This window comes from Alosa alosa, chromosome 12 (assembly GCF_017589495.1).
Source record: "Alosa alosa isolate M-15738 ecotype Scorff River chromosome 12, AALO_Geno_1.1, whole genome shotgun sequence".
Lineage (NCBI taxonomy): Eukaryota > Metazoa > Chordata > Actinopteri > Clupeiformes > Clupeidae > Alosa > Alosa alosa.
Window position 1 is genome coordinate 10,324,324 of NC_063200.1, and position 20,000 is coordinate 10,344,323.

Genomic DNA, 20,000 nt, shown 5'->3' on the forward strand with positions numbered 1-20,000 from the left:
GAGTGGTATTTAGTGGGTTTTGAAGTTAAATTATTTGATTGACGTATACTATGTGTGGAGAGCATCCACTCACCATCTTTATCTCATTTTTGACGTAGGTGGCATTTAGAGGCTTTTACATCTGAACCCTTCGCATGGTCAAGGACATTGTAAATTGGTCTTTCTGTCCATTTATGTCTACTCACATAACTTAAAAACAACTGGATCTATGTACTTCAAACATTTATACAAGGTAGAGGATCAACATGTGTCGTTTCTCTTATTTTATATTTTTTCCTTTAAAGATACTGTGTGTGATTCTAGTGATGGGGACGAGACCACCTATGCCGAGTCCAAGTCAAGACCGAGTCTTTGAAGGGTCGAGACCGAGTCTGTTGGTTTCCAAATACAGTCGAGTCCGAGTCAAGACCGAGTCTTTGAGGAAGCAAGTCCTTTAGGAGTCGAGACCGAGTCGAGACCAAGACCATAAAAAGATGTCAGTTTTCATATTCATAATTTAATATCACCCCAGTTAATAATCAACCATTAGGCCTACAGACTAAGCTAGATTGGGAATTGTTTAGAGGAGCAGTCTTAACGTCTTAATATGGACTATGCTGACCTACAGACACTCACTGGCAGCAGAGCCATAGAGATAAATAAACGGCTCTGACGGAAGTATCTTTGCATTGCACCATGGGATGTCGTTTTTAAATAATGCCGGTCAACATTGCATTTTATTATTATTGTTGTTATGTGTTGTGTGTTTTTTTAATATGAACATAAAAAACGCGTTGGTCTCGAGGACTCGGTCTGAAATTACGAGTCTTTCTCCTCCCACTGTGGTCCGAGACCGAGTCAAGACCGAGTCTTTGAAGGAACGAGTCCGAGACGAGACCGAGAAAGCAGAAATTGGTCTCCGAGACCGGACTCGAGTACTACATCACTATGTGATTCTAAGTAATTTTCTTTCCTTTTCCTTAAAGGTACTGTGTGTGATTCTAAGTGATTCCTAACCTGTGAAACTTTTTGTCACGTTCAGCCAATGTCAACTCATGATCCATTCATTCTGTGAGTAATAAAACAAAAAGGTCTTCGTTCACTGGCCTGTCTCCATGAACTGGAAAACAAAGTGGAGTAAGTCTGCCTGTCCCCCAAAACTGTTCCAACTGTTCCATAAACAGGACCGAGTTCTGTCTGAGAATTTCTGGCTTTTTAAGGGTTAGCTGCAGTTCATTTTTGGCCCTTTACAGGGAAGAATTTTGCAGTGGAGAATATTCCCTCACGTGAAAAGGTGACCAAGTTTGAGTGTTACAGATGCTAGTGGGTTTAGTTTACACACCACATATGTCCAACTCTTTATATGGATTACATTTATTTTCTTACATGAATCTATATGGCATTTGTGTGTGTTTGTGTGTGTGTGTGTGAGAGAGAGAGAGAGAGAGAGAGACATGATATCAAATCAATCTCAAGAAAAACACACAGAGAAATGGCAGGGTATCATGTTTCGTTTTAATGTTTTTACTTTTTTGAAATCATCTTTATATGGCCATCCATAAGACTCGTTACTTGTCACGGGGATCAAGCATCCTTGCACTCCACAGCCAACAAAATGACACCATCAAACAGCTTCAATTCTACCAAGGCAGGGTTGGGGGGTGCAGGAAGAAGGGGGTACAGCATACAGTAAGCAACCTCACACTGAAAGCTCATCGTCTCTCATTCTGCACATTAACATACATCACATAGTAGAGAGGCATAGAAAAAACATCCAAGCAAAGTGTGTTTGTCTGTTTGTGTGTTTGTTGGGATGTGTGTAAAATGTGTATGCAAAAGCATGTATGTGTTTGTTTGTATCTTTGTGTATAAGATTCAGCTTGTGTGTGTTTGTGTGTGTGTGTAAGCACAAGATGCCTATGTGTGTACTGTATGTGTCTGCATGTGTAAACCTGTGTGTGTGTGTGTGTGTGTGTGTAAGGGCACGCATATATAGGTGGTTGACATCTGTCTGGAGAGTAGTGAAGTGCTGCTTAAGGCATGTGTGATTGCCCAAAACTCCTGGGCATGTGGCATGACTGGGTGACCATGTGGTGGGGTATTAACAGGGAACTGCCCCTGCTCCTACTCCTGCCACAGACAGCCTCACCGTGACACACACACACACACACACACACACACACACAAGGCCAACGTGTGTCTGTCTGTGGGTAAAAAGCATACTTCGACCCCACCCCAATACGCCAGATGCATTTGGACCCGAAAGCGAAGAGAATAATACAATCACTGGAACATGGAGTTTAAGACAAACTATCATCTATTGAGTGGCCTCTAGAGGCTTCCACTGAAGTGTTTGTGAGTCTGTGGGTGAGTGTATGTTTATGCAACACACACCTTCCAATCACACTGTGTTTCAAATAGCACCAGGGCCAGAGAGGTTGCTATGGGCAACATCCAATCTGAAAAGTGTTGCCATGACAAATAAACAGACAGGGGCCACAAGTCATTGGTCAATGAGAGGGTCTCGGAGGCTGAGTCAGAATGAGGGAGAAGGAAAAGAAAAAAGAGGGGGAAGAGGGAGAGGTGGACGGAGAGAACAGAGAAATACTTTAGGACTCGGGAGAACTTGCGCTTCGTCTGCTGCCAAATCCCCCCGTCTAAAGGTTGAAAGTTCCCAGCCTCAGAGAGGAAGAAGGGATGAGTCATGAGAGGCATCATCCCGCCTCTGACAGATGTGCATTCCAACAGCAAGCATGCACAATGGAGACTCGTACTCAAAAAAGACTCGGAAAAGGTACAATAGAACGGCAGTGGCCCCAGTCCACCCCTGGCACAGAAACCACAGACTGAGAGTGATTATACAATGCTAGAATTAGAAGTGGATAAAATAACTATAATAATAGTCAAGGAAATGATGAGTGCAAAAAATGTGAGGAGCCACAGGGATTCTGAGAGGTGTGTGAAGGACCATGACAGCGGAGCCAAGGTGTCTCAGTCCAAGAATATGTCTCAAGGTGTCTCAATCCTACTCTTGACCTCTCAGTAGGATGCTAAGATGTCCGAGACATATTCTTGCACTCTCTATAGGAAGCCAAGATGTCTGAATCCTACTCTTGTGCTCTCAGTAGGATGCCAAGATGTCTGAGACATATTCTTGAACTCTCTATAGGACGTCAAGATGTATCCTACAGTACTCTTGCACTCTCTGTAGGGAGCCAAGATGTCTGAAACCTCGGAGGTCTAATGTCAAACCGCCAAATGAGCACTCACTCCTGGATGTACTGGAGAAGGCTACTGTGTTCCAAACCATCATGAGGGGAGTAGGCTGACAGCTCTGAGACCAAGGACCGGTTGAACAGTCATGGTTTCTGTCCTAGATGCTGCTGACCATAACTAGCGGGAAACTATAATGCTCTGAGGCTGAAGACCTTACAGCCGGGCTACACCGGGTCCAATTGAAGCGCTTATTTCGAGGAGCGCAAAAATAGTTTTTTTCAAAAGTACGTGCCGCTATCACGTCTGGTTTAGCCAGTTCCATTGATTATAGTGGAAGTTAGTTGTTGGAGCAGATGCTCCGCGAAAGGCATGCTTCAGTTATGTGTCTGGTGTAGCCTGCCTCATGACATGAGCACTAGAGTCCAGGAATCTCAGCTCCATGTGATGTGAGAGGGTCAGTGTTCTCTCTCTAAAAATCTACTCTTTCTGCTAAGACCCAGGGAGAGGCTTAAAATGATGTGCTAACATGCAATAACGCCACAGCTAGCCCTTGGCTGTCTCATCAAAGAGCAACATTTCAGGGCATTCGTGACTTACAATCACAAAATAGAAACTGGCACCTTTGGATCGGTTAACATCTGCCTTCAACACCATTACTGGGCAGCCCTTTCTGCTCTCAATTAGAACAAGATATAAAAAACATATAAAATACAAACCCACTCAGATCACAAGGCTAAACAGACACAACACTTGCACATGTGTTTCTGGTATCATTCTAGCTTGGACAGAAAAGAAAACTTACACTGAGCTTCATAAGGGAGTTTGGATGACAATTAGTAAACGTGTTAGCTTTAGCATTACATCTATTTTATCCAAAGCGACTTACAAATACCAACTGCATGGGGCCAGTCTCCCTAAAGCAACTTGTGGTTAAGTGTCTTGCTCAAGGGTACACCACTGGCAACCAGGAATCAGCCCACAACCTTTTTTCTACATGCTAGCCACGTTCCTTAACCACTACACAACCACATGTACACTTATTAGCATAGGAGAGCAACCACATTTACACTTATTAGCATAGGAGAGCCGCAACCGACAGCCTAATTATATACTAATGCGCTTCCCCTTTCACAGTTGTTAAGAAGAATTATTTTTGTCACTTCCTGCCTTAATCTCTAAATATACATGTATCTCTTTTCCCTATAGTTGCCTCTACAATACATCTCTCTTTGTTAGGCTAAGAGAAAGCTAAGGCGCTGCCAACTTTTGGTCTTTTTTACCACCGGCACATGATTGAATCCTCAGCAACAGATCCAAAAAGGACAAGTATTGGTCTTCTTCCCTTGCTTTTTAAACTACAGCTTCTCATTCAGGTTTAATTAAAACCTAGACACTTCAACCCTGAACTCCTATCAACACTAACAGTTAGCCCCCAACTTCTCCAACACAAACATTAGCAAATAATTCCACTGACAACCCTGTCAACACTACCAGTTATCATCTGCTACCTTCAGCTCACAATCCCACAAACACTGCCAGTTAATGATTCATCTTTCACAAGGGGCCGGATGCCTCAGTGAGTGTTATCTTCAGCCTGGGGCCTCTCGTACAGACACAACCGGTATAGGTGAAGCTACAGGTAGAGTTTGTATTCACACAAGCTGTCTTAAACACGTTCAGGTCTTTTCCAACTCATGATCACATCACTTGAAAACACATTCTAAAGCTTTGAGAAGCAGATCATGATGCTACACAACTTTCTTTTTAAAAATCAATTTTTAAAAAAAATGTGATTGTACTACATATGGACTTATTGTCAAATTTATGCTGACTTTACCAACTAACTTGGACAGGATCATTCATGTCATTCTCACAACTCACACACATGAATCCCATGGATAGGACACAAAGAGAAAGAGCACTCACCTGCCAATCAGAGCCCAGCTAAGACAAACACCCTGCGAATCAGAGCCCAGCTAAGACAAGTAGACTCCCAATCAGAGCCCAGCTAAGACAAGTACCCTCCCAATCGGAAACCCCGCTAGGACAAGTACCCTCTGAGTCAGAACTCTGCTAAGGCAAGTACCCTCCCAATCGGAATTCCCGCTAGGACAAGTACCCTCTGAGTCAGAACTCTGCTAGGGCAAGTACTCTCCCAATCGGAAATCCCGCTAGGACAAGAACCCTCTGAATCAGAACTCTGATTGGTCAAGCACCCTGTCAATTGGAACTCTTCTAGGACAAGTACCCTCTTAATCAGAACTCTATCAAATCAGAATTCCACTGGGACTGGAACTACTACTGGCTGAATCAGAACTCAACTAGCAACTCAACTCAACTGTCCCAAGCAGAACACCACAGCAAGTATAACCCAAATAGGACAGCAGTGGATTCTGTAACAGACTTGGGTCCAGAGAGTCTTGGACGGTTCTGGGGTGGACCCGCTCCAGTCATCTGGGATGAATCCATGAGGAACACATGTGTGTAAGGAGCTGTGATGTGTGGAGCAGTGTGGACGAGTCACTGCCAATCTAACCCCTGACTCAGGAGGGGAACGCTACACCACAATGGCACCGCCACACTTTCAGTTGCCCTGTCCTGCTCTCCTCTGGCAAAAAAAAAAAAAAAAAACAAAGGGAAAAAAATGCTCGGCTACACTAATCTGACCCCTTCATTTTTTAAAACGAATGTTAAATAAAAAATAATAGAAAGTACAGTATAAAACACTAAATCATACAATCAGAAGTGCTCAAACATAAAGTGTTGTTTTGTTTTAGTTATTTATCCATTTTTTCCTTCACGAGGCAAATACATGGTTTTTGTAAGGTCTCCTTGAGAGTGGTGGGTTGGAAGGTCGGGGTAAGGAGGCAAAAGGGGTAAGAGGAGTGGGAGGAGACGGGGTGTGTGGGGGTGGGAGGGTGTGTGTTGTAGAGGGTTGTGGGGGAGGACATGGATGCCCTCTGGAGGATTTGGCTGATGGGGTGGGGGTGGGGGTGTGATGTCATGACTAACACCCCCATCTCCTGGTGACCCCCCCCCCCCCAAACCTCCTCTTCTTCTCACACGCTGGACGGGGCTTAACCCAGGCTGGTGATGTTGGCCCTGCCCCCGGGTGGGGCAACGATGCGCTGGGTGTTGCGTCGGGGGATGTTGTCATCAACTTGAGCGCCTGAGCAGAGAACACCAAGGGGTGAGCTCATTCGCCCTACATAAGGCACAATCTTGTTTAGAATTAAAGCACTAAACATCAAGGCGTGAGCTCATTCGCCCTACATAAGGCACACTCTCGTTTAGAATTAAAGTACTAAACATCAATTCCTTGCAGAAATCTAATTTTGGTTTGAGTTTTACATAACAGGCAATGATTTGAATATGGATTGAAATAGAGACTCATCAGAGAGGCTTGAAACGGCCTCTCACCAGAGAGACAAAAGACAGACTCATATTAGCATTAAAGCAACACAATGTAGGGCTTGTACCTTAACATTTCAGATTCATTTTGATGCCACACTATGATGTCTCTTGGAAAAATGTGATGTTGCAAAAATTCATGAAAAGTTCTACATTGTGTTACTTTAACAACATTAGGATAAGTGTTTACAATGGGAAATTCCAATGAGAAATCCTCTGGAAACAGAGACAGAATTGGCAAGTCATGGCAGAGTGTACGTATGTGACTGCTACAGTGTACAGTGTGAAACATTATAGAAATGAAAGGTTATAGAAACATAGGAGCTGTTTAATATGAGAAAGCTCTGGATTTTGCATGGAAGTCTATGTCAAAGACACAGAAGTGCTCTCAAAGACATGGCAGCATTTAAAATAGGCTACATTGGCAACATTGTTGATAGGGCAAGAACATTTGGTTGCTCAAATCCAGTGTCCTTAAGATCAGTAGGCAGGTTTACTAGCGTTAGCAATATCTCATAGAAAAGCACACCAGAGAAACTTAGGCCAGATTGGTTTATCAGAGTTAGTGTTAGCATGCAAAAGCTCATAGAAATTCTCAGAGAGACTGAAGCCAGACTGGTGTGTTAGCGTTAGCATGCAATAGCTCATAGAAAGGCTTACCAGAGAGACTGAATCCAGACTGGTGCAGGTTGCGAACGGGCTGAGATGGCTGCTTAGCGGGAGAAGTCTTTGCAGAGGACGCGGGGGTCAACGTCTTTGGGGTGACGGACACCTCACAAACAGGTCCGTCATACAGGCCACGGGGAACACCCCTCAGCTCAGCCAGCTATAGGACGACAGAGAGAAAGATCAGTTTCTCACCACAGACAGAGAACAGTCACACCACAGACAGAGATCAGTCTCTCACCACAGACAGAGATCAGTTTCTCACCACAGACAGAGATCAGTCTCTTACCACAGACAGAGATCAGTCACACACCACAGACAGAGATCAGTTTCTCACCACAGACAGAGACCAGTCACACCACAGACAGAGACCAGTCACACACCACATAGAAGACCAGTCTCACTTTCACTCCCTCTCTCTCTCACCCTGCTGCGAGCCTTTATCCTCTTGTAGACGTAGTCAGGGAAGGGTTTGCGGGCGACGAAGCGTCCAGAGCCCTCTGTGGTGTGGAGGGTTCCCTCCTCCAGGACGATCTTGCCCTGGCTGATCACCACCAGTGGCCCCCCACGGACCTCCATCCCCTCAAAGATGTTATACTCCACCTCCTGTAACGGTCACAGACATCAGGTTAGACATGCACACACACACACACACACACACACACACACACACACACACACACACACACACACACTGACATGAACCTCCAGCCCCTCAAAGATATTCCACAGCCTGCAAGAGTCACATAACTGCACATGCACATACACACACTATTCTACCCATTCATATGCCCCCTAGAGGCTGTGTCATGCATTGCAGTCATCTTCATGTCTTGCGTTGCATGATGAAGTGGGCGTCTCCAATACTAAACTGAGCTTTTGAAAGACATCATCTCTGAGGTAGTGTGTTAGGCACTGTTTTTGCATTGGTGTGTGCATTTGGCAGTGAGGGTATGTGTATGAGGTAGAGAGTGAGTGAGCATTTGTAAGCACATTAGAACCATGACTGTGACTGTGTGCATGACTTATGCAGTAAGGGAGGGGTTAACAATGTGTGTGTGTGTGTGTGTGTGTGTGTGTGTGTGTGTGTGTGTGTGTGTGTGTGTGTGTGTGTGTGTGTGTGTGTGTGTGTGTGTGTGTGTGTGTGTGTGTGTGTGTGTGTGTGTGTTGGGCAGTGTGATCATCCTACTTCATGCTACTGGAACTGAAGTCATGGTAATCTGGTAAACCCCAATGGGCCAGAACAGCATGAGGTCATCCATACAGCCTGCACATCCCTGAACAACACACACTACAAATAACCAGTTTCTCTATTCACACACACACACACACACACACACACACACACACACACACACACACACACACACACACACACACACACACACACACACACACAAACACACACTACAAATTACCAGTTTCTCTATTCACACACACACACACACAACAAATTACCAGTTTCTCTATTCACACACACACACACACTATTCACACACACATGCACGCACGCCCGCACACGCAGACACACCACAGTTTCCCCTAATCATATGTCATATTCCATATATACACACACACAGGCACTAACACACACAGAAATATGAACACATGCTTGTACACAATCCACACACACACATATGCAGGTCCACAAGACACACTATATCTCTCTCTCCCTCTCTCTCTCCCACACACACACACCGCCCAGCAGTTCCTTTCCTGACAGAAAGGAAAAACACTAACTTAACTATGAAAGCCAAAGAATTATGAGTCAGTGAGTGCACACACACACACACACACACACACACACACACACACACACACACACACACACACACACACACAGGGCTGCTAGCAATCAGGAGGGACATGATCCAGTACTAAAAGTTCGGAGATGACATCATTGCCATGAGTCACTGGTAGGCCTCCACCCTGGCCCTAGTGACCTCAGCCAATCAACAGGTAGCCTGCTCTAGCTCAACCAATCACATGCAGGCTGTCATAACCTAAACCAATCATCAGCTAAACCTAAACTTAAATGAACCAATTAACAATATGCCTGTGAGCATTCAAATCTGACTCGTATTCATGTCTACATGATCAGAGTATAGAGAAGGATGAGGGCAGACGCAGGCGGGAGAATGAGTCTCTAAACCCACATGAAACATTTCAAAAACATGGAAATTTAGGCGTCAGTTGTTGCCTTGCGACAATATTTTTCCTCAAGCAAGTGTCTCTGTTGTCATGTTAGTGTGGGTATTAATAAGTTGCTAAGTTACCGACATGGAATGTTTTGGAATGTAGTGTCTGATGTTTCCCCCATGTCTTTTTTAACGTCTAGTTCCCTACATACTGAACTCAATAGCCTTTTATAGTGAGTGGGTGAGTGAGTGGGTGAGTGGGTGGGTGGGTGAGGGAGAGAGTGAGTGGGTGGGTGAGTTGACAAGTGGAGTTTTCAGACACAGACACATACAACACCCCCCTCTAAGAGGGTAAATGTGCTAAACCTGCAGACCAGAGACCAGCTGAATGACCTCATTCTCACACCCCAAGCAGGAACAGTTTGATTGCGTTCCGTTAGAGGGGTAGTTCTCAAGTTCATTGGGTGGGGCCTTAAAGGAGAACTCCAGCCGATTTTAACACAGAGCACAGTCGATCATGTTCATGGAATACAGTCGGTTGGAAAAAACGTGAAAAAAATCGGTGCTGTCTGAGGTGAGTTAGCCAGCTAGCGGCTAAAGCAGCCAAGGTGCCTGGAAGCTGTGCTATGAGGGCATGTACTAAACTGTGCCGTTGTGCCTCCTAACAGACTCAAAATGTCAAGAAAAGTGTTGTGCAACATGAACAGGGTCCTTAAATGACACCACTGTGCGTGTGTTAAATCCAATAATTGTGAAGGAACGGTGTAAATCCTGTGTTTGTAGCCTAGGCTGTCTGCCAACTTTTTCCCTCCATTGTTTCCTGTATCCTGTAAGTCCATACCGTAGTGGAATTCATGCCTTTTCACATTTCCACGGTGGCCAAACGTGAAGTTTATGTACAAAATAAGGATGAATTATCATTGCAATGTTTATATATTATTATTATACGGCTCTTCACAATGCAAGTAGAACGCTCCATTGATTTGAATGGGATTTCCCAAAGTTCTACCGGTCATTATTTTAGTCTAAGGACCTCTAAATATTGACCGCTGTCAATGGCAACGGATTTTCATTCAAAAGTGAAGGCAGACGGTTGATCAGCTGTGTTCTAAAGAACGTTTGATTCAAATTTAGCGTGTGTTGCGAACTATTTGTTTCTCAGCAAAAGCCACAACGAAACGGTAACAAATAAATGTAGAGACATATCATGGAGTTTATTTTTTCATTTTGGCAAGTAGCCATATACTTAAGCGGGATAATGTATAGAACGCTGGTCATTTTTGGGAAAATAAGTCCCTTCAGGGTGAAGCAAGACCGGTTCACCCTGTCGGGACTTATTTTCCCAATAATGACATGGACGCTCCAAATGAGGGCTACAGCTGCGTGCTACTGAATGGAATATGGAGTATAAGTACTCTATAGTATAGTATAGTATAGTATAGTATATATACTCTTTTGATCCCGTGAGGGAAATTTGGTCTCTGCATTTATCCCAATCCGTAATTAGTGAAACACACTCAGCACACAGTGAACACACAGTGTGGTGAAGCACACACTAATCCCGGCGCGAGTGAGCTGCCTGCAACAACAGTGGCGCTCGGGTGCTAACCAGTAGGCCACGGCTGCCCCTCAAAGGGACCAAAGATGACAGAATGCAAGTCAATGGAAGCTAGCCGGGTGTTTTTTCATTTTTCACACAGATCTCTGTTTCTCAAGGTCACCGAGTGCTGTCGGTATGAAAAAAAACAAAAAAACAATTGCCATGATTTTAAAGATGCCCCTAGAGTATAGCACTATAGCTGCCTGGCTACTCTAGCTGTTGGCTGCAGCAACTCGAGCTAGGTAGCACTGATTTTTTTCATTTTTTTCCGTACAGAAAGCACTCGGTGACCTCAAGAAAGAGATCTGTGTGAAAAATTGCCTGAGTTCTCCTTTAAAGACAACTCAAAGCCTACAGATTTCCACAGAGCGTCTCCAGCTGGGAGAACTATACAGTGACATCAGCGGCGGTGATCTGGCACCTTGTCGTCTGTTGAGCTAATGCTCTCTACAGAGGCTACCTGGATGTAGCTGAACCCCACTGGTGGATGACTGTTTGCCCCTTGGGAGTAATTTATGGAATTTTGGCTCTTGGAAGAGATGATCTCATTATACTAAGCAAGGACTGTGCTCAGCTCTGTATGTGTGTGTGTGTGTGTGTGTGTGTGTGTGTGTGTGTGTTTACTGGGGTTCCTTACAGAGTTGTGGCTCTTGGCAGAGATGATCTTGGTGATGTCGGGGTCCCAGAGCACCAGGTCAGCATCGGAGCCCACGGCGATGCGACCCTTACGGGGGTACAGGTTGAAGATCTTGGCTGCGTTGGTGCTGGTGACCGCCACAAACTGGTTCTCATCCATCTTCCCTGTGACCTACACACACCAGGATCACAGAAATCATCATGCAGTATACATCACAGTAGCACAGTTATCCAATGCATGTGTGTGTGTGTGTGTGTGTGTGTGTGTGTGTGTGTGTTTCTTACCACACACTTGTCCCAGATGAGAGACATTCTCTCCTCAGTGCCGTTGGTGCCCTCGGGGATGAGGCTGAAGTCATCTTTGCCCACGGCACGCTGGCAAGTGTTGAAGGTGCAGTGGGCACTGCCAGTCACCTGCAGATCACCGCTACATAATACACATATATCATAAGTCATATCAACTAGCTGTCTTAGAGCTTTGATACCCATGTAAGGCATATTCATGTGTGTATGAGTGTATGAGTGTGTGTGTGTGTGTGTGTGTGTGTGTGTGTGTGTGTGTGTGTGTGTGAGTGTGTTTGTGTATGTTCATGAGTGTGTGAGTGTGTGTATGTATTTGTGTGTGCGTGTGTGTGTGTGTTCATGTGTGTTTGTGTGTTCATGAGTGTGTGTGTGTGTTTCTCACCAGGACAGCAGAGAGTTGAGATAGTCAGGGGTCATGGGGTCAGGGCTCAGAGGAGGAGATGTCACAAAAGCCGCCGCCTTTGCCCAGTTCTTGCTCCAATAGTGCGAGCCGTCCGTGCCAAGACTAGCAGTGATTGGCTCTCCATACACAACAGTGCCTAAAACAGACCAATCACAACACCCCAGTTAAAAAAAAACATCCAATCCGAAGCTGCTCTGAGCTGTATCCGCTATGTTATAACCGTGTGGCTTCAGGCCAAGATCATCTGCGCCAGATGTTTCCAGGGTCTTTGGGGAGCACAAGGCCACACTTAGAACAGCACTGCAGAGCAAACGCTTGCTCCAGTTCCAAGAATCAAGAATAACATCCCTGAGAAACCACTCTGTATCATCCCTGTAGGAAGCCACTCTGTCAGATGCTTATCAAGTTGATCCGGCATTTGTCACTATTTTGGGGCAATGCTGCAAGTATCACATGACCAGTGCATAGTGTTCTGATTGGATTCTTGTGACAAGTTGGTAACACCGATGATTAAACTTAAACATCTTTAAATGTGTTGATACATGGGGCAGTGTTTTGGCCAATGTTGCTAGGCAACCACATAACTGGTTCCATGTCTTCTGATTGGATGATGATGAAAATGTGCCTACTGATGATTAAAGTTCTCCAGAAAAATAGCTATGGCTCAATATCAATGGGATTGTGCCAGAACAGCAACACTCGGAAACACTGCCCAGCAACGCTGCTAAAAAAGTGGCCTTTTGTTTAATCAGCTTCAGTTAAAATTGTTGCCACATATCAGTAACAGGGCAAAGTATCCTAAACACTGCAACGCTGCTAAGAAAGCTGCCCAGTGTATCATGACCCAGAGAAACTGGACACACCCTACAGCAGTGGTTCTTAACTGGTCTGGCTTTGGGACCCACAATTTCCCATGTTCATGAAGTCACGACCCATATATATTTTATAGCGTTCAAGACAACAGATTTGGTGAGCTACATGCTAAGAAAGGCGAAGTGCCTGTAGGCCTATTTGTTTGGAACATGCTGTTTGGCATTACATTTGTGAAGCCTCCAACTCCTGATGTCACCTTAAAGTACTTGACAGGTCTGTCTTTGACAGGTGTACTTTATTATGAGGCATTTTCACTCATGTTCCAGCAATTGTGAACATCGCACACTGTGGATTCTGCACCATTTCATCTCAATTTAAGTCTATTTGAAATGGGCGATTTCTTCTTTTTTTTTAACCACAAGCTCCGCGACCCACTTTTGGGTCCCGACCCACCAGTTAAGAACCACTGCCCTACAGTATACGCCACCGCACCTTGGCACCAACGCGTGGCACACTCCCCTTTCCACTTTGGATTCCGTTAGACTGCCCTGTGGCCAGTCCGATCCCGCACACCCACCAAACCCTTTTGCAGTCGTCGCCCTGGAGATTACCATTCAGTTCTATTTGTGTCGGGCCCGCTCAGTAAAGTCCATTGTTTAGTGAATGCTTGTCACTTGAGAATTTCTACACTGGTGTGTCGGCGTGCTTATGTTGGCGCCTACATGCGGGGCGTGTAACTCGTGGCTCCGCCCCTCTCCGTACTCATGCCGACGCCTACATGCGAGTGTGTAACTCGGGGCTCCGCCCCTCTCTCACCTTTCTTTCTGGCCATGGCGATGACATCAGCAGCACTCCTGCTCATCACCTTGGTGATGTAGAGGGGGCAGTTGGTCTGATTGGCGATGGTCACTGAGCGGTTCACTGCCTCAGCCTCCACCTTTGGGGGGGAGTGTGTTACACATCAGTCTGCACAAACACATCAGGCCTGAAGATACTGTGGGGTCTGAGTTGAGTGTGTGTGTGTATGTGTGTGTGTGTGTGTGTGTGTGTGTGTGTGTGTGTGTGTGTGTTGTGGTGTGTGTGTGTGTGTGTGTGTGTGTGTGTGAGTGTGTGCGTGTGTGTATGTGTGTGTGTGAGTATGTGTGTGTGTGCGTGTGTGCACAAGGTGTGTGTGTGATTCACCTCCTCTGGGCGGCTGAGCACGTGGCCCTCTGGTCCTGTGATTCCAAGAGACAGGATACGCTGCTGCTCCTGAGAGAGTGAAGAAAGGACAGGAGAGGAGGAAGAGGAGGAGAGGAAGAGGAAGAGGAGGAGAAAGATGAGGAGGAAGAGCAGATGAAGAGGTGAGAGACTGTGTGAGAAGGAGAGGAGAGAGGCTGAGAATCATGCAGATGGCCACAGCAACACATGATGACGACAGACTCCATCTTTAACCAATAAGCAGCATGTGTTTCCACTCCAGGACGTCACATAACTGAGGGATGACCAAAGCTTCACAACACTTCTGCAATCGGACACAGGTCTCTGCTCTGACTCAGAACTGCTGTGGCGGGTGCTGAGCAGTGTGTGTGTGTGTGTGTGTGTGTGTGTGTGTGTGTGTGTGTGTGTGTGTGTGTGTGTGTGTGTGTGTGTGTGTGTGTGGGTGTGTTTACCTCAGCGATGATATCTCCATTCTCAGCGTGCACTTGAGCGATGGCTCCCAGGTCACGGATGGTGCTGAACACCTCGTACACCTGTATTGATACAAACACACACACACACACAACTCTACAGCACTTGTGGAAACACAAACACACATATGCAAAACATCTCACACACCTACAGGGTTGTAAACACACACATACATTAAGCACCTCATACAGCTGAAGGCACACAAAACACACTTGACACCTCCAACACCTGCACAAACACACACTCCCTTTCTCACACACATAGACACACACTCCCTCTCTCACACACACAAACACACACTCCCTCTCTCACACACATAGACACACACACACCCTCTCTCACACACATAGACACACACACTCCCTGTCTCACACATATGGACACACACTCCCTCTCTCACACACATGGACACACACTCCCTCTATCACACACATGGACACACACTCCCTTTCTCACACACATAGACACACACACTCCCTCTCTCACACACACAAACACACACTCCCTCTCTCACACACATAGACACACATTTATCTGTACTCTCCCAACAGAATCACCAGAATCATCAGATGCATCCATTATGAGAGACCATAAGTAGCCGTGCAGCAGGGAGCCCATCAGTAGGCATGTATGTATGTGTGTGTGTGTGTGTTTGTGTGTGTATGTGTGTGTGTGTGTGTGTGTCTGTGTGTGTGTGTGTGTGTGTGTGTGTGTGTGTGTGTGTGTGTGTGTGTGTGTGTGTGTGTGTGTGTGTGTGTGTGTGCGTCCAGAGCACAAAGCTCATTATGATTATCGTTAGGCAGCAGTAACAGCAGTGCTGGCTCTACAGAGCTCAACATTCCACACATGTGACAGCAGAATCAGCACCATCATGTCTCTGTTTCTCATGACACACATCAACACCAACACACACACACACACACACACACACACACACATACACACTTAATGATGTTCGTAATGAGCTGCTTTCTCTGGAAACAAAACTGTGATGATCGTAATGAGCTGTGTGCTCTGAGAAACGAAGATAAAATGCCAAAATATGTTTTTTATATACAACAAAACCTGAACTATAGACACAGTTAACAAACCAAAGTGGAGGTGCCATGGAGCTGTTTATCCCATGGCATAAACAGCAGATACAATAATGGCACTCGGACGATGCTCATATGTTTATGTAATTTGGGAAGTGACTCAGCGGATAAACTCGTCATAATTAGTATTTAATGTCCCTGGGAGTTGAGAAGCCCTGGCTAGGGACGACGGATGAAAATTAGCACTCACAGCTAACTCACAGCTGATTTACAGCTTTTGGTCAGTCAATTACGGTAATGAGCATCGTCCCTATCAAATAAATAAACAAATAAAGAAAGAAAGAAAGAAAGAAAGAAAGAAAGAAAAGCTCCTGTTCTATTGTTTGCTCTCTTCCAAGTGCACAGATACAGAAGGCTGTGTGTTTAGCCGTCTCAGCAGGAAGACAAAATGGCTGACTAGCTTTTCAAGGTTCTTGGGCGCTTTAGGTGATTATGTAAGCCTTACCTGTGTGTGTGTGTGTGTGTGTGTGTGTGTGTGTGTGTGTGTGTGTGTGTGTGTGTGTGTGTGTGTGTGTGTGTGTGTGTGTGTATGTGTGTGTATGTGTGTGTTCAAGGTTCTGGGGCGCTTTAGGTGATTATGTAGCCTTACCTGAGTGTGTGTGTGTGTGTGTGTGTGTGTGTGTGTTCAAGGTTCTGGGGTGCTTTAGGTGATTATGTAAGCCTTACCTGTGAGTCAGTGAGCTGGAAGATATCCTTATAAGCCAGATAGACCAGGAAGGAGTTCACGCCTGCGGAACACAGGGAGAGAGGAAGGAGCCACTTTAGACACAGTCACACACGCTTACACACTGACAGCAGACCACAGGTACAGTTTTACACACATCCAAAAAAACTCTAATAGGCAGATTTTATTTTTTAAATTTTATTTATCCTTTATTTCACTAGGTGAGTCCCACTGAGATCTTACATCTCTTTAAGGGAGCCCTGGATGTATGCATGCAGATTTGATCTCACATCTAGAACACAAGCGCTCCCTGAACGCTCCTTTTAGCTGAGCTGAGCTAAGCTAAGCTAAGCGCACACCAAACTTACGTCAAAACTCTAGCTGTGACGTGGACAGGCTGTTGAGTTGTCTTGTGCTGCCTATGTGTGGCGACCAAAAGTTGCACTGGCACATACCACAAAGCCTACTGACCACAACCAGCTCGCACATACATTCTGCACCTATGCAAGACGCAGTCCCCGCAGTTCTGTCAATGGCGACGATGTAGCACCTGTGCTGTGGATGCGGCTCTCCAGTTACGTGTGCTCTGTGTGTGTGTGTGTGTGTGTGTGTGTGTGTGTGTATGGGGAGGGGGGAGGGGGTGGTCATACCATGGTCCTTGATGAGTGCCTCCATTTCCTCCTGGAGATGTGCGTCTGTGTGTGTGTGTGTGTGTGATATGGTCATACCGTGGTCCTTGATGAGTGCCTCCATCTCCTCCTGGATGTGTGTGTGTTTGTGGGTGTGTGTGTGTGTGTGTGTGTGTGTGTGTTTGTGTGTGTGTATGATATGGTCATACCGTAGTCCTTGATGAGTGCCTCCATCTCCTCCTGGATGTGTGTGTGTGTGTGTGTGTGTGTGTGTGGGTGGGTGTGGGTGGGGTGTGTGTGTGTGTGTGTGTGTGTATGATATGGTCATACCGTGGTACTTGATGAGTGCCTCCATCTCCTCCTGGATGTGTGTGTGTGTGTGTGTGTGTGTGTGTGTGTGTGTGATATGGTCATACCATGGTCCTTGATGAGTGCCTCCATCTCCTCCTGGATGTGTGTGTGTGTGTGTGTGTGTGTGTGTGTGTATGATATGGTCATACCGTGGTCCTTGATGAGTGCCTCCATCTCCTCCTGGATGTGTGTGTGTGTTTGTGTGTGTGTGTGTGTGTGTGTGTGTGTGTGTGTGTGTGTTTGTGTGTGTGTGTGTGTGTTTGTGTGTATGATAGGTCATACCGTGGTCCTTGATGAGTGCCTCCATCTCCTCCTGGATACCCTTGTGCCACTCGGTGATGTCCACGTGCAGCGAGTAGTCGCAGCAGGACTTGCTGTCCGCCCACTGGCGCCACTGCTCAAACGCCGACAGGAGACTAGCGCCAGGCTCTGGGACAACATGGTCGACTACACACACACACACACACACACACACACACACACACAACACACACACACACACGAATAGATAAAGGCAGAGTCATAAACATGGCGAGAAGCATGTGTCCTTGGGCACGTTCACAACAGATGCACAGACTCCCAAACACACGCACAACATAAACAACATAAACATAACAACATAAACAGTTTACAAGTCACTCTTAAACATTTGGTCATTGTCTCTGTGTGCGCACACAGGTTGCATTTGCTAGGCTTGGGTGTGTAAGTGTGTGTGTGTGTGTGTGTGCGTGTGTGTGTGTGTGTGTGTGTGTGTGTGTAGGTTTGTGTGTATGTGGGGGTATGCGCTCATGATTGTGTGTGTGTGTTTGTATTTGTCTTCAGTATTTGGATATTTGTCTGCGGTGCAGTTTGCCATTGTCAGCCTCCTGAAAAGAAGGGCACAGATGGCATTCTGGAGCATTCAGCAGTATGTCACAGAGAAGCTGCAGTGATCATCAGATCATAAACACTACACTGCATATGGATCATAAACACTACACTGCATATGGATCATAAACACCACACTGCATATGGATCATAAACACTACACTGCATATGGATCATAAACACTACACTGCATATGGATCATAAACACTACACTGCATATGGATCATAAACACTACACTGCATATGGATCATAAACACCACACTGCATATGGATCACAAACGGCAGTGTAGCCGTGAGACTTGAATAACTAACACCACTGGTATATGTAAATGGACTGTATTTATATAAATAGTAAATGGACTGCTGTTATATATCGCTTTCCCACTTCTCCGAGCACTCAAAGCACTTTACAATGTCATGCCTCGCATTCACCCATTCACACACACACACACTGATGGCAGAAGTTGCCATGCAAGGAGCCAACCTGCACACGTGATGTCTGGATCAGGAGCCTGATGCTGTCTGATGCTATAGTGGAATAATGATGACTAAATATAATCCAGGTTTAAAAACTACAGCTATAGTTGTATAGGCTACATAATTCCTGTGTAAAAACTACAGCTATAGCTGTATCGGCTACATAATTTCTATGTAAAAACTACAGCTATAGTTTTATCGGCCACGCATAATTCCTGTGTAAACATTTACATTTACACATTTACATTTATTCATTTAGCAGACGTGTTAATCCAAAGCGACCTCCTTAGCCACTGCGCTACCACCACGCCGATCATAAGGTAACACTGGCCCATACATTGATCACTATGCACTAGTCACTGGACTTTGTGCTTGTCATTGATGAACATACTGGTCACTGACAATGACTACGTATTGATAATTGGAAAATGTACTGATGATCGATGTCATACGTGCTCATAGGGCATAAGCACTGGTCTGATAATTGGGAGAATGTACTGGTCATTACTATGCGTACTGATGAGTGGAACGCAGAAGGGAATCAGTGCAGGGCCCTGTCGTAAGCACTGATTGGTGGTTGTTAGTGGGCAGGGCCCTGTCATAAGCACTGATTGGTGGTTGTTAGTGGGCAGGGCCCTGTCATAAGCACAGATTAGTGGTTGTTGGTGGACGTACTGATCATGGTAGTGCCCCCAGCCAGGGCTGCACGCGTGCCCTGGTAGAAGTCGTCAGCGGCCGTCATGCCTCGGTCGGGCATCTGGAAGCGCGTGTGCACGTCAATGCCCCCCGGGAGCAGCATGCGGCCGTGGGCGTCGATGGTCTTCACCCCGCCTGGGACGATCAGGTTCTCCCCGATCTGCCTGTGGAGCGAGAGATCGGAGCCAATGAGAAGTCAGAGACGATAAACACACCATTCTGGGACCTCACTGGGATCCCTCTGATCCCAAATTCAAAACCAAACAAAAATGTGAAATAGTTGTGTAAATCACAAGTAAACAACATCATGATCAAAATGAAACACCATCACATGTACAGTAAAACCACTCTACACTTGCAAAACTAATTCTGGAACCCAATCTTA

General features: G+C 45.7%; 1 protein-coding gene across 5 annotated transcripts in view; it reads right to left on the bottom strand.

The window, feature by feature from the left end:
• Positions 1 to 6,098: 6,098 nt before the first annotated feature.
• Positions 6,099 to 20,000, bottom strand: part of dpysl2b (dihydropyrimidinase like 2b) — a 33,439-nt gene continuing 19,537 nt past the window's right edge. For 4 of the 5 annotated variants that reach the window (XM_048259865.1, XM_048259866.1, XM_048259867.1 and 1 more), the window contains 12 exons: positions 19,595 to 19,779; positions 17,857 to 18,021; positions 16,597 to 16,658; positions 14,818 to 14,898; positions 14,348 to 14,416; positions 13,982 to 14,102; positions 12,332 to 12,488; positions 11,932 to 12,073; positions 11,648 to 11,818; positions 7,699 to 7,878; positions 7,267 to 7,432; positions 6,099 to 6,400 (listed from right to left, as the gene is read on the bottom strand). In XM_048259865.1, coding sequence (XP_048115822.1) covers positions 6,273 to 6,400; positions 7,267 to 7,432; positions 7,699 to 7,878; positions 11,648 to 11,818; positions 11,932 to 12,073; positions 12,332 to 12,488; positions 13,982 to 14,102; positions 14,348 to 14,416; positions 14,818 to 14,898; positions 16,597 to 16,658; positions 17,857 to 18,021; positions 19,595 to 19,779 — 1,627 coding nt within the window. In that variant the 3' untranslated portion in view covers positions 6,099 to 6,272. The remainder of the gene's footprint in view (positions 6,401 to 7,266; positions 7,433 to 7,698; positions 7,879 to 11,647; positions 11,819 to 11,931; positions 12,074 to 12,331; positions 12,489 to 13,981; positions 14,103 to 14,347; positions 14,417 to 14,817; positions 14,899 to 16,596; positions 16,659 to 17,856; positions 18,022 to 19,594; positions 19,780 to 20,000) is intronic. The other variant, XM_048259868.1, reaches the window with a different exon arrangement.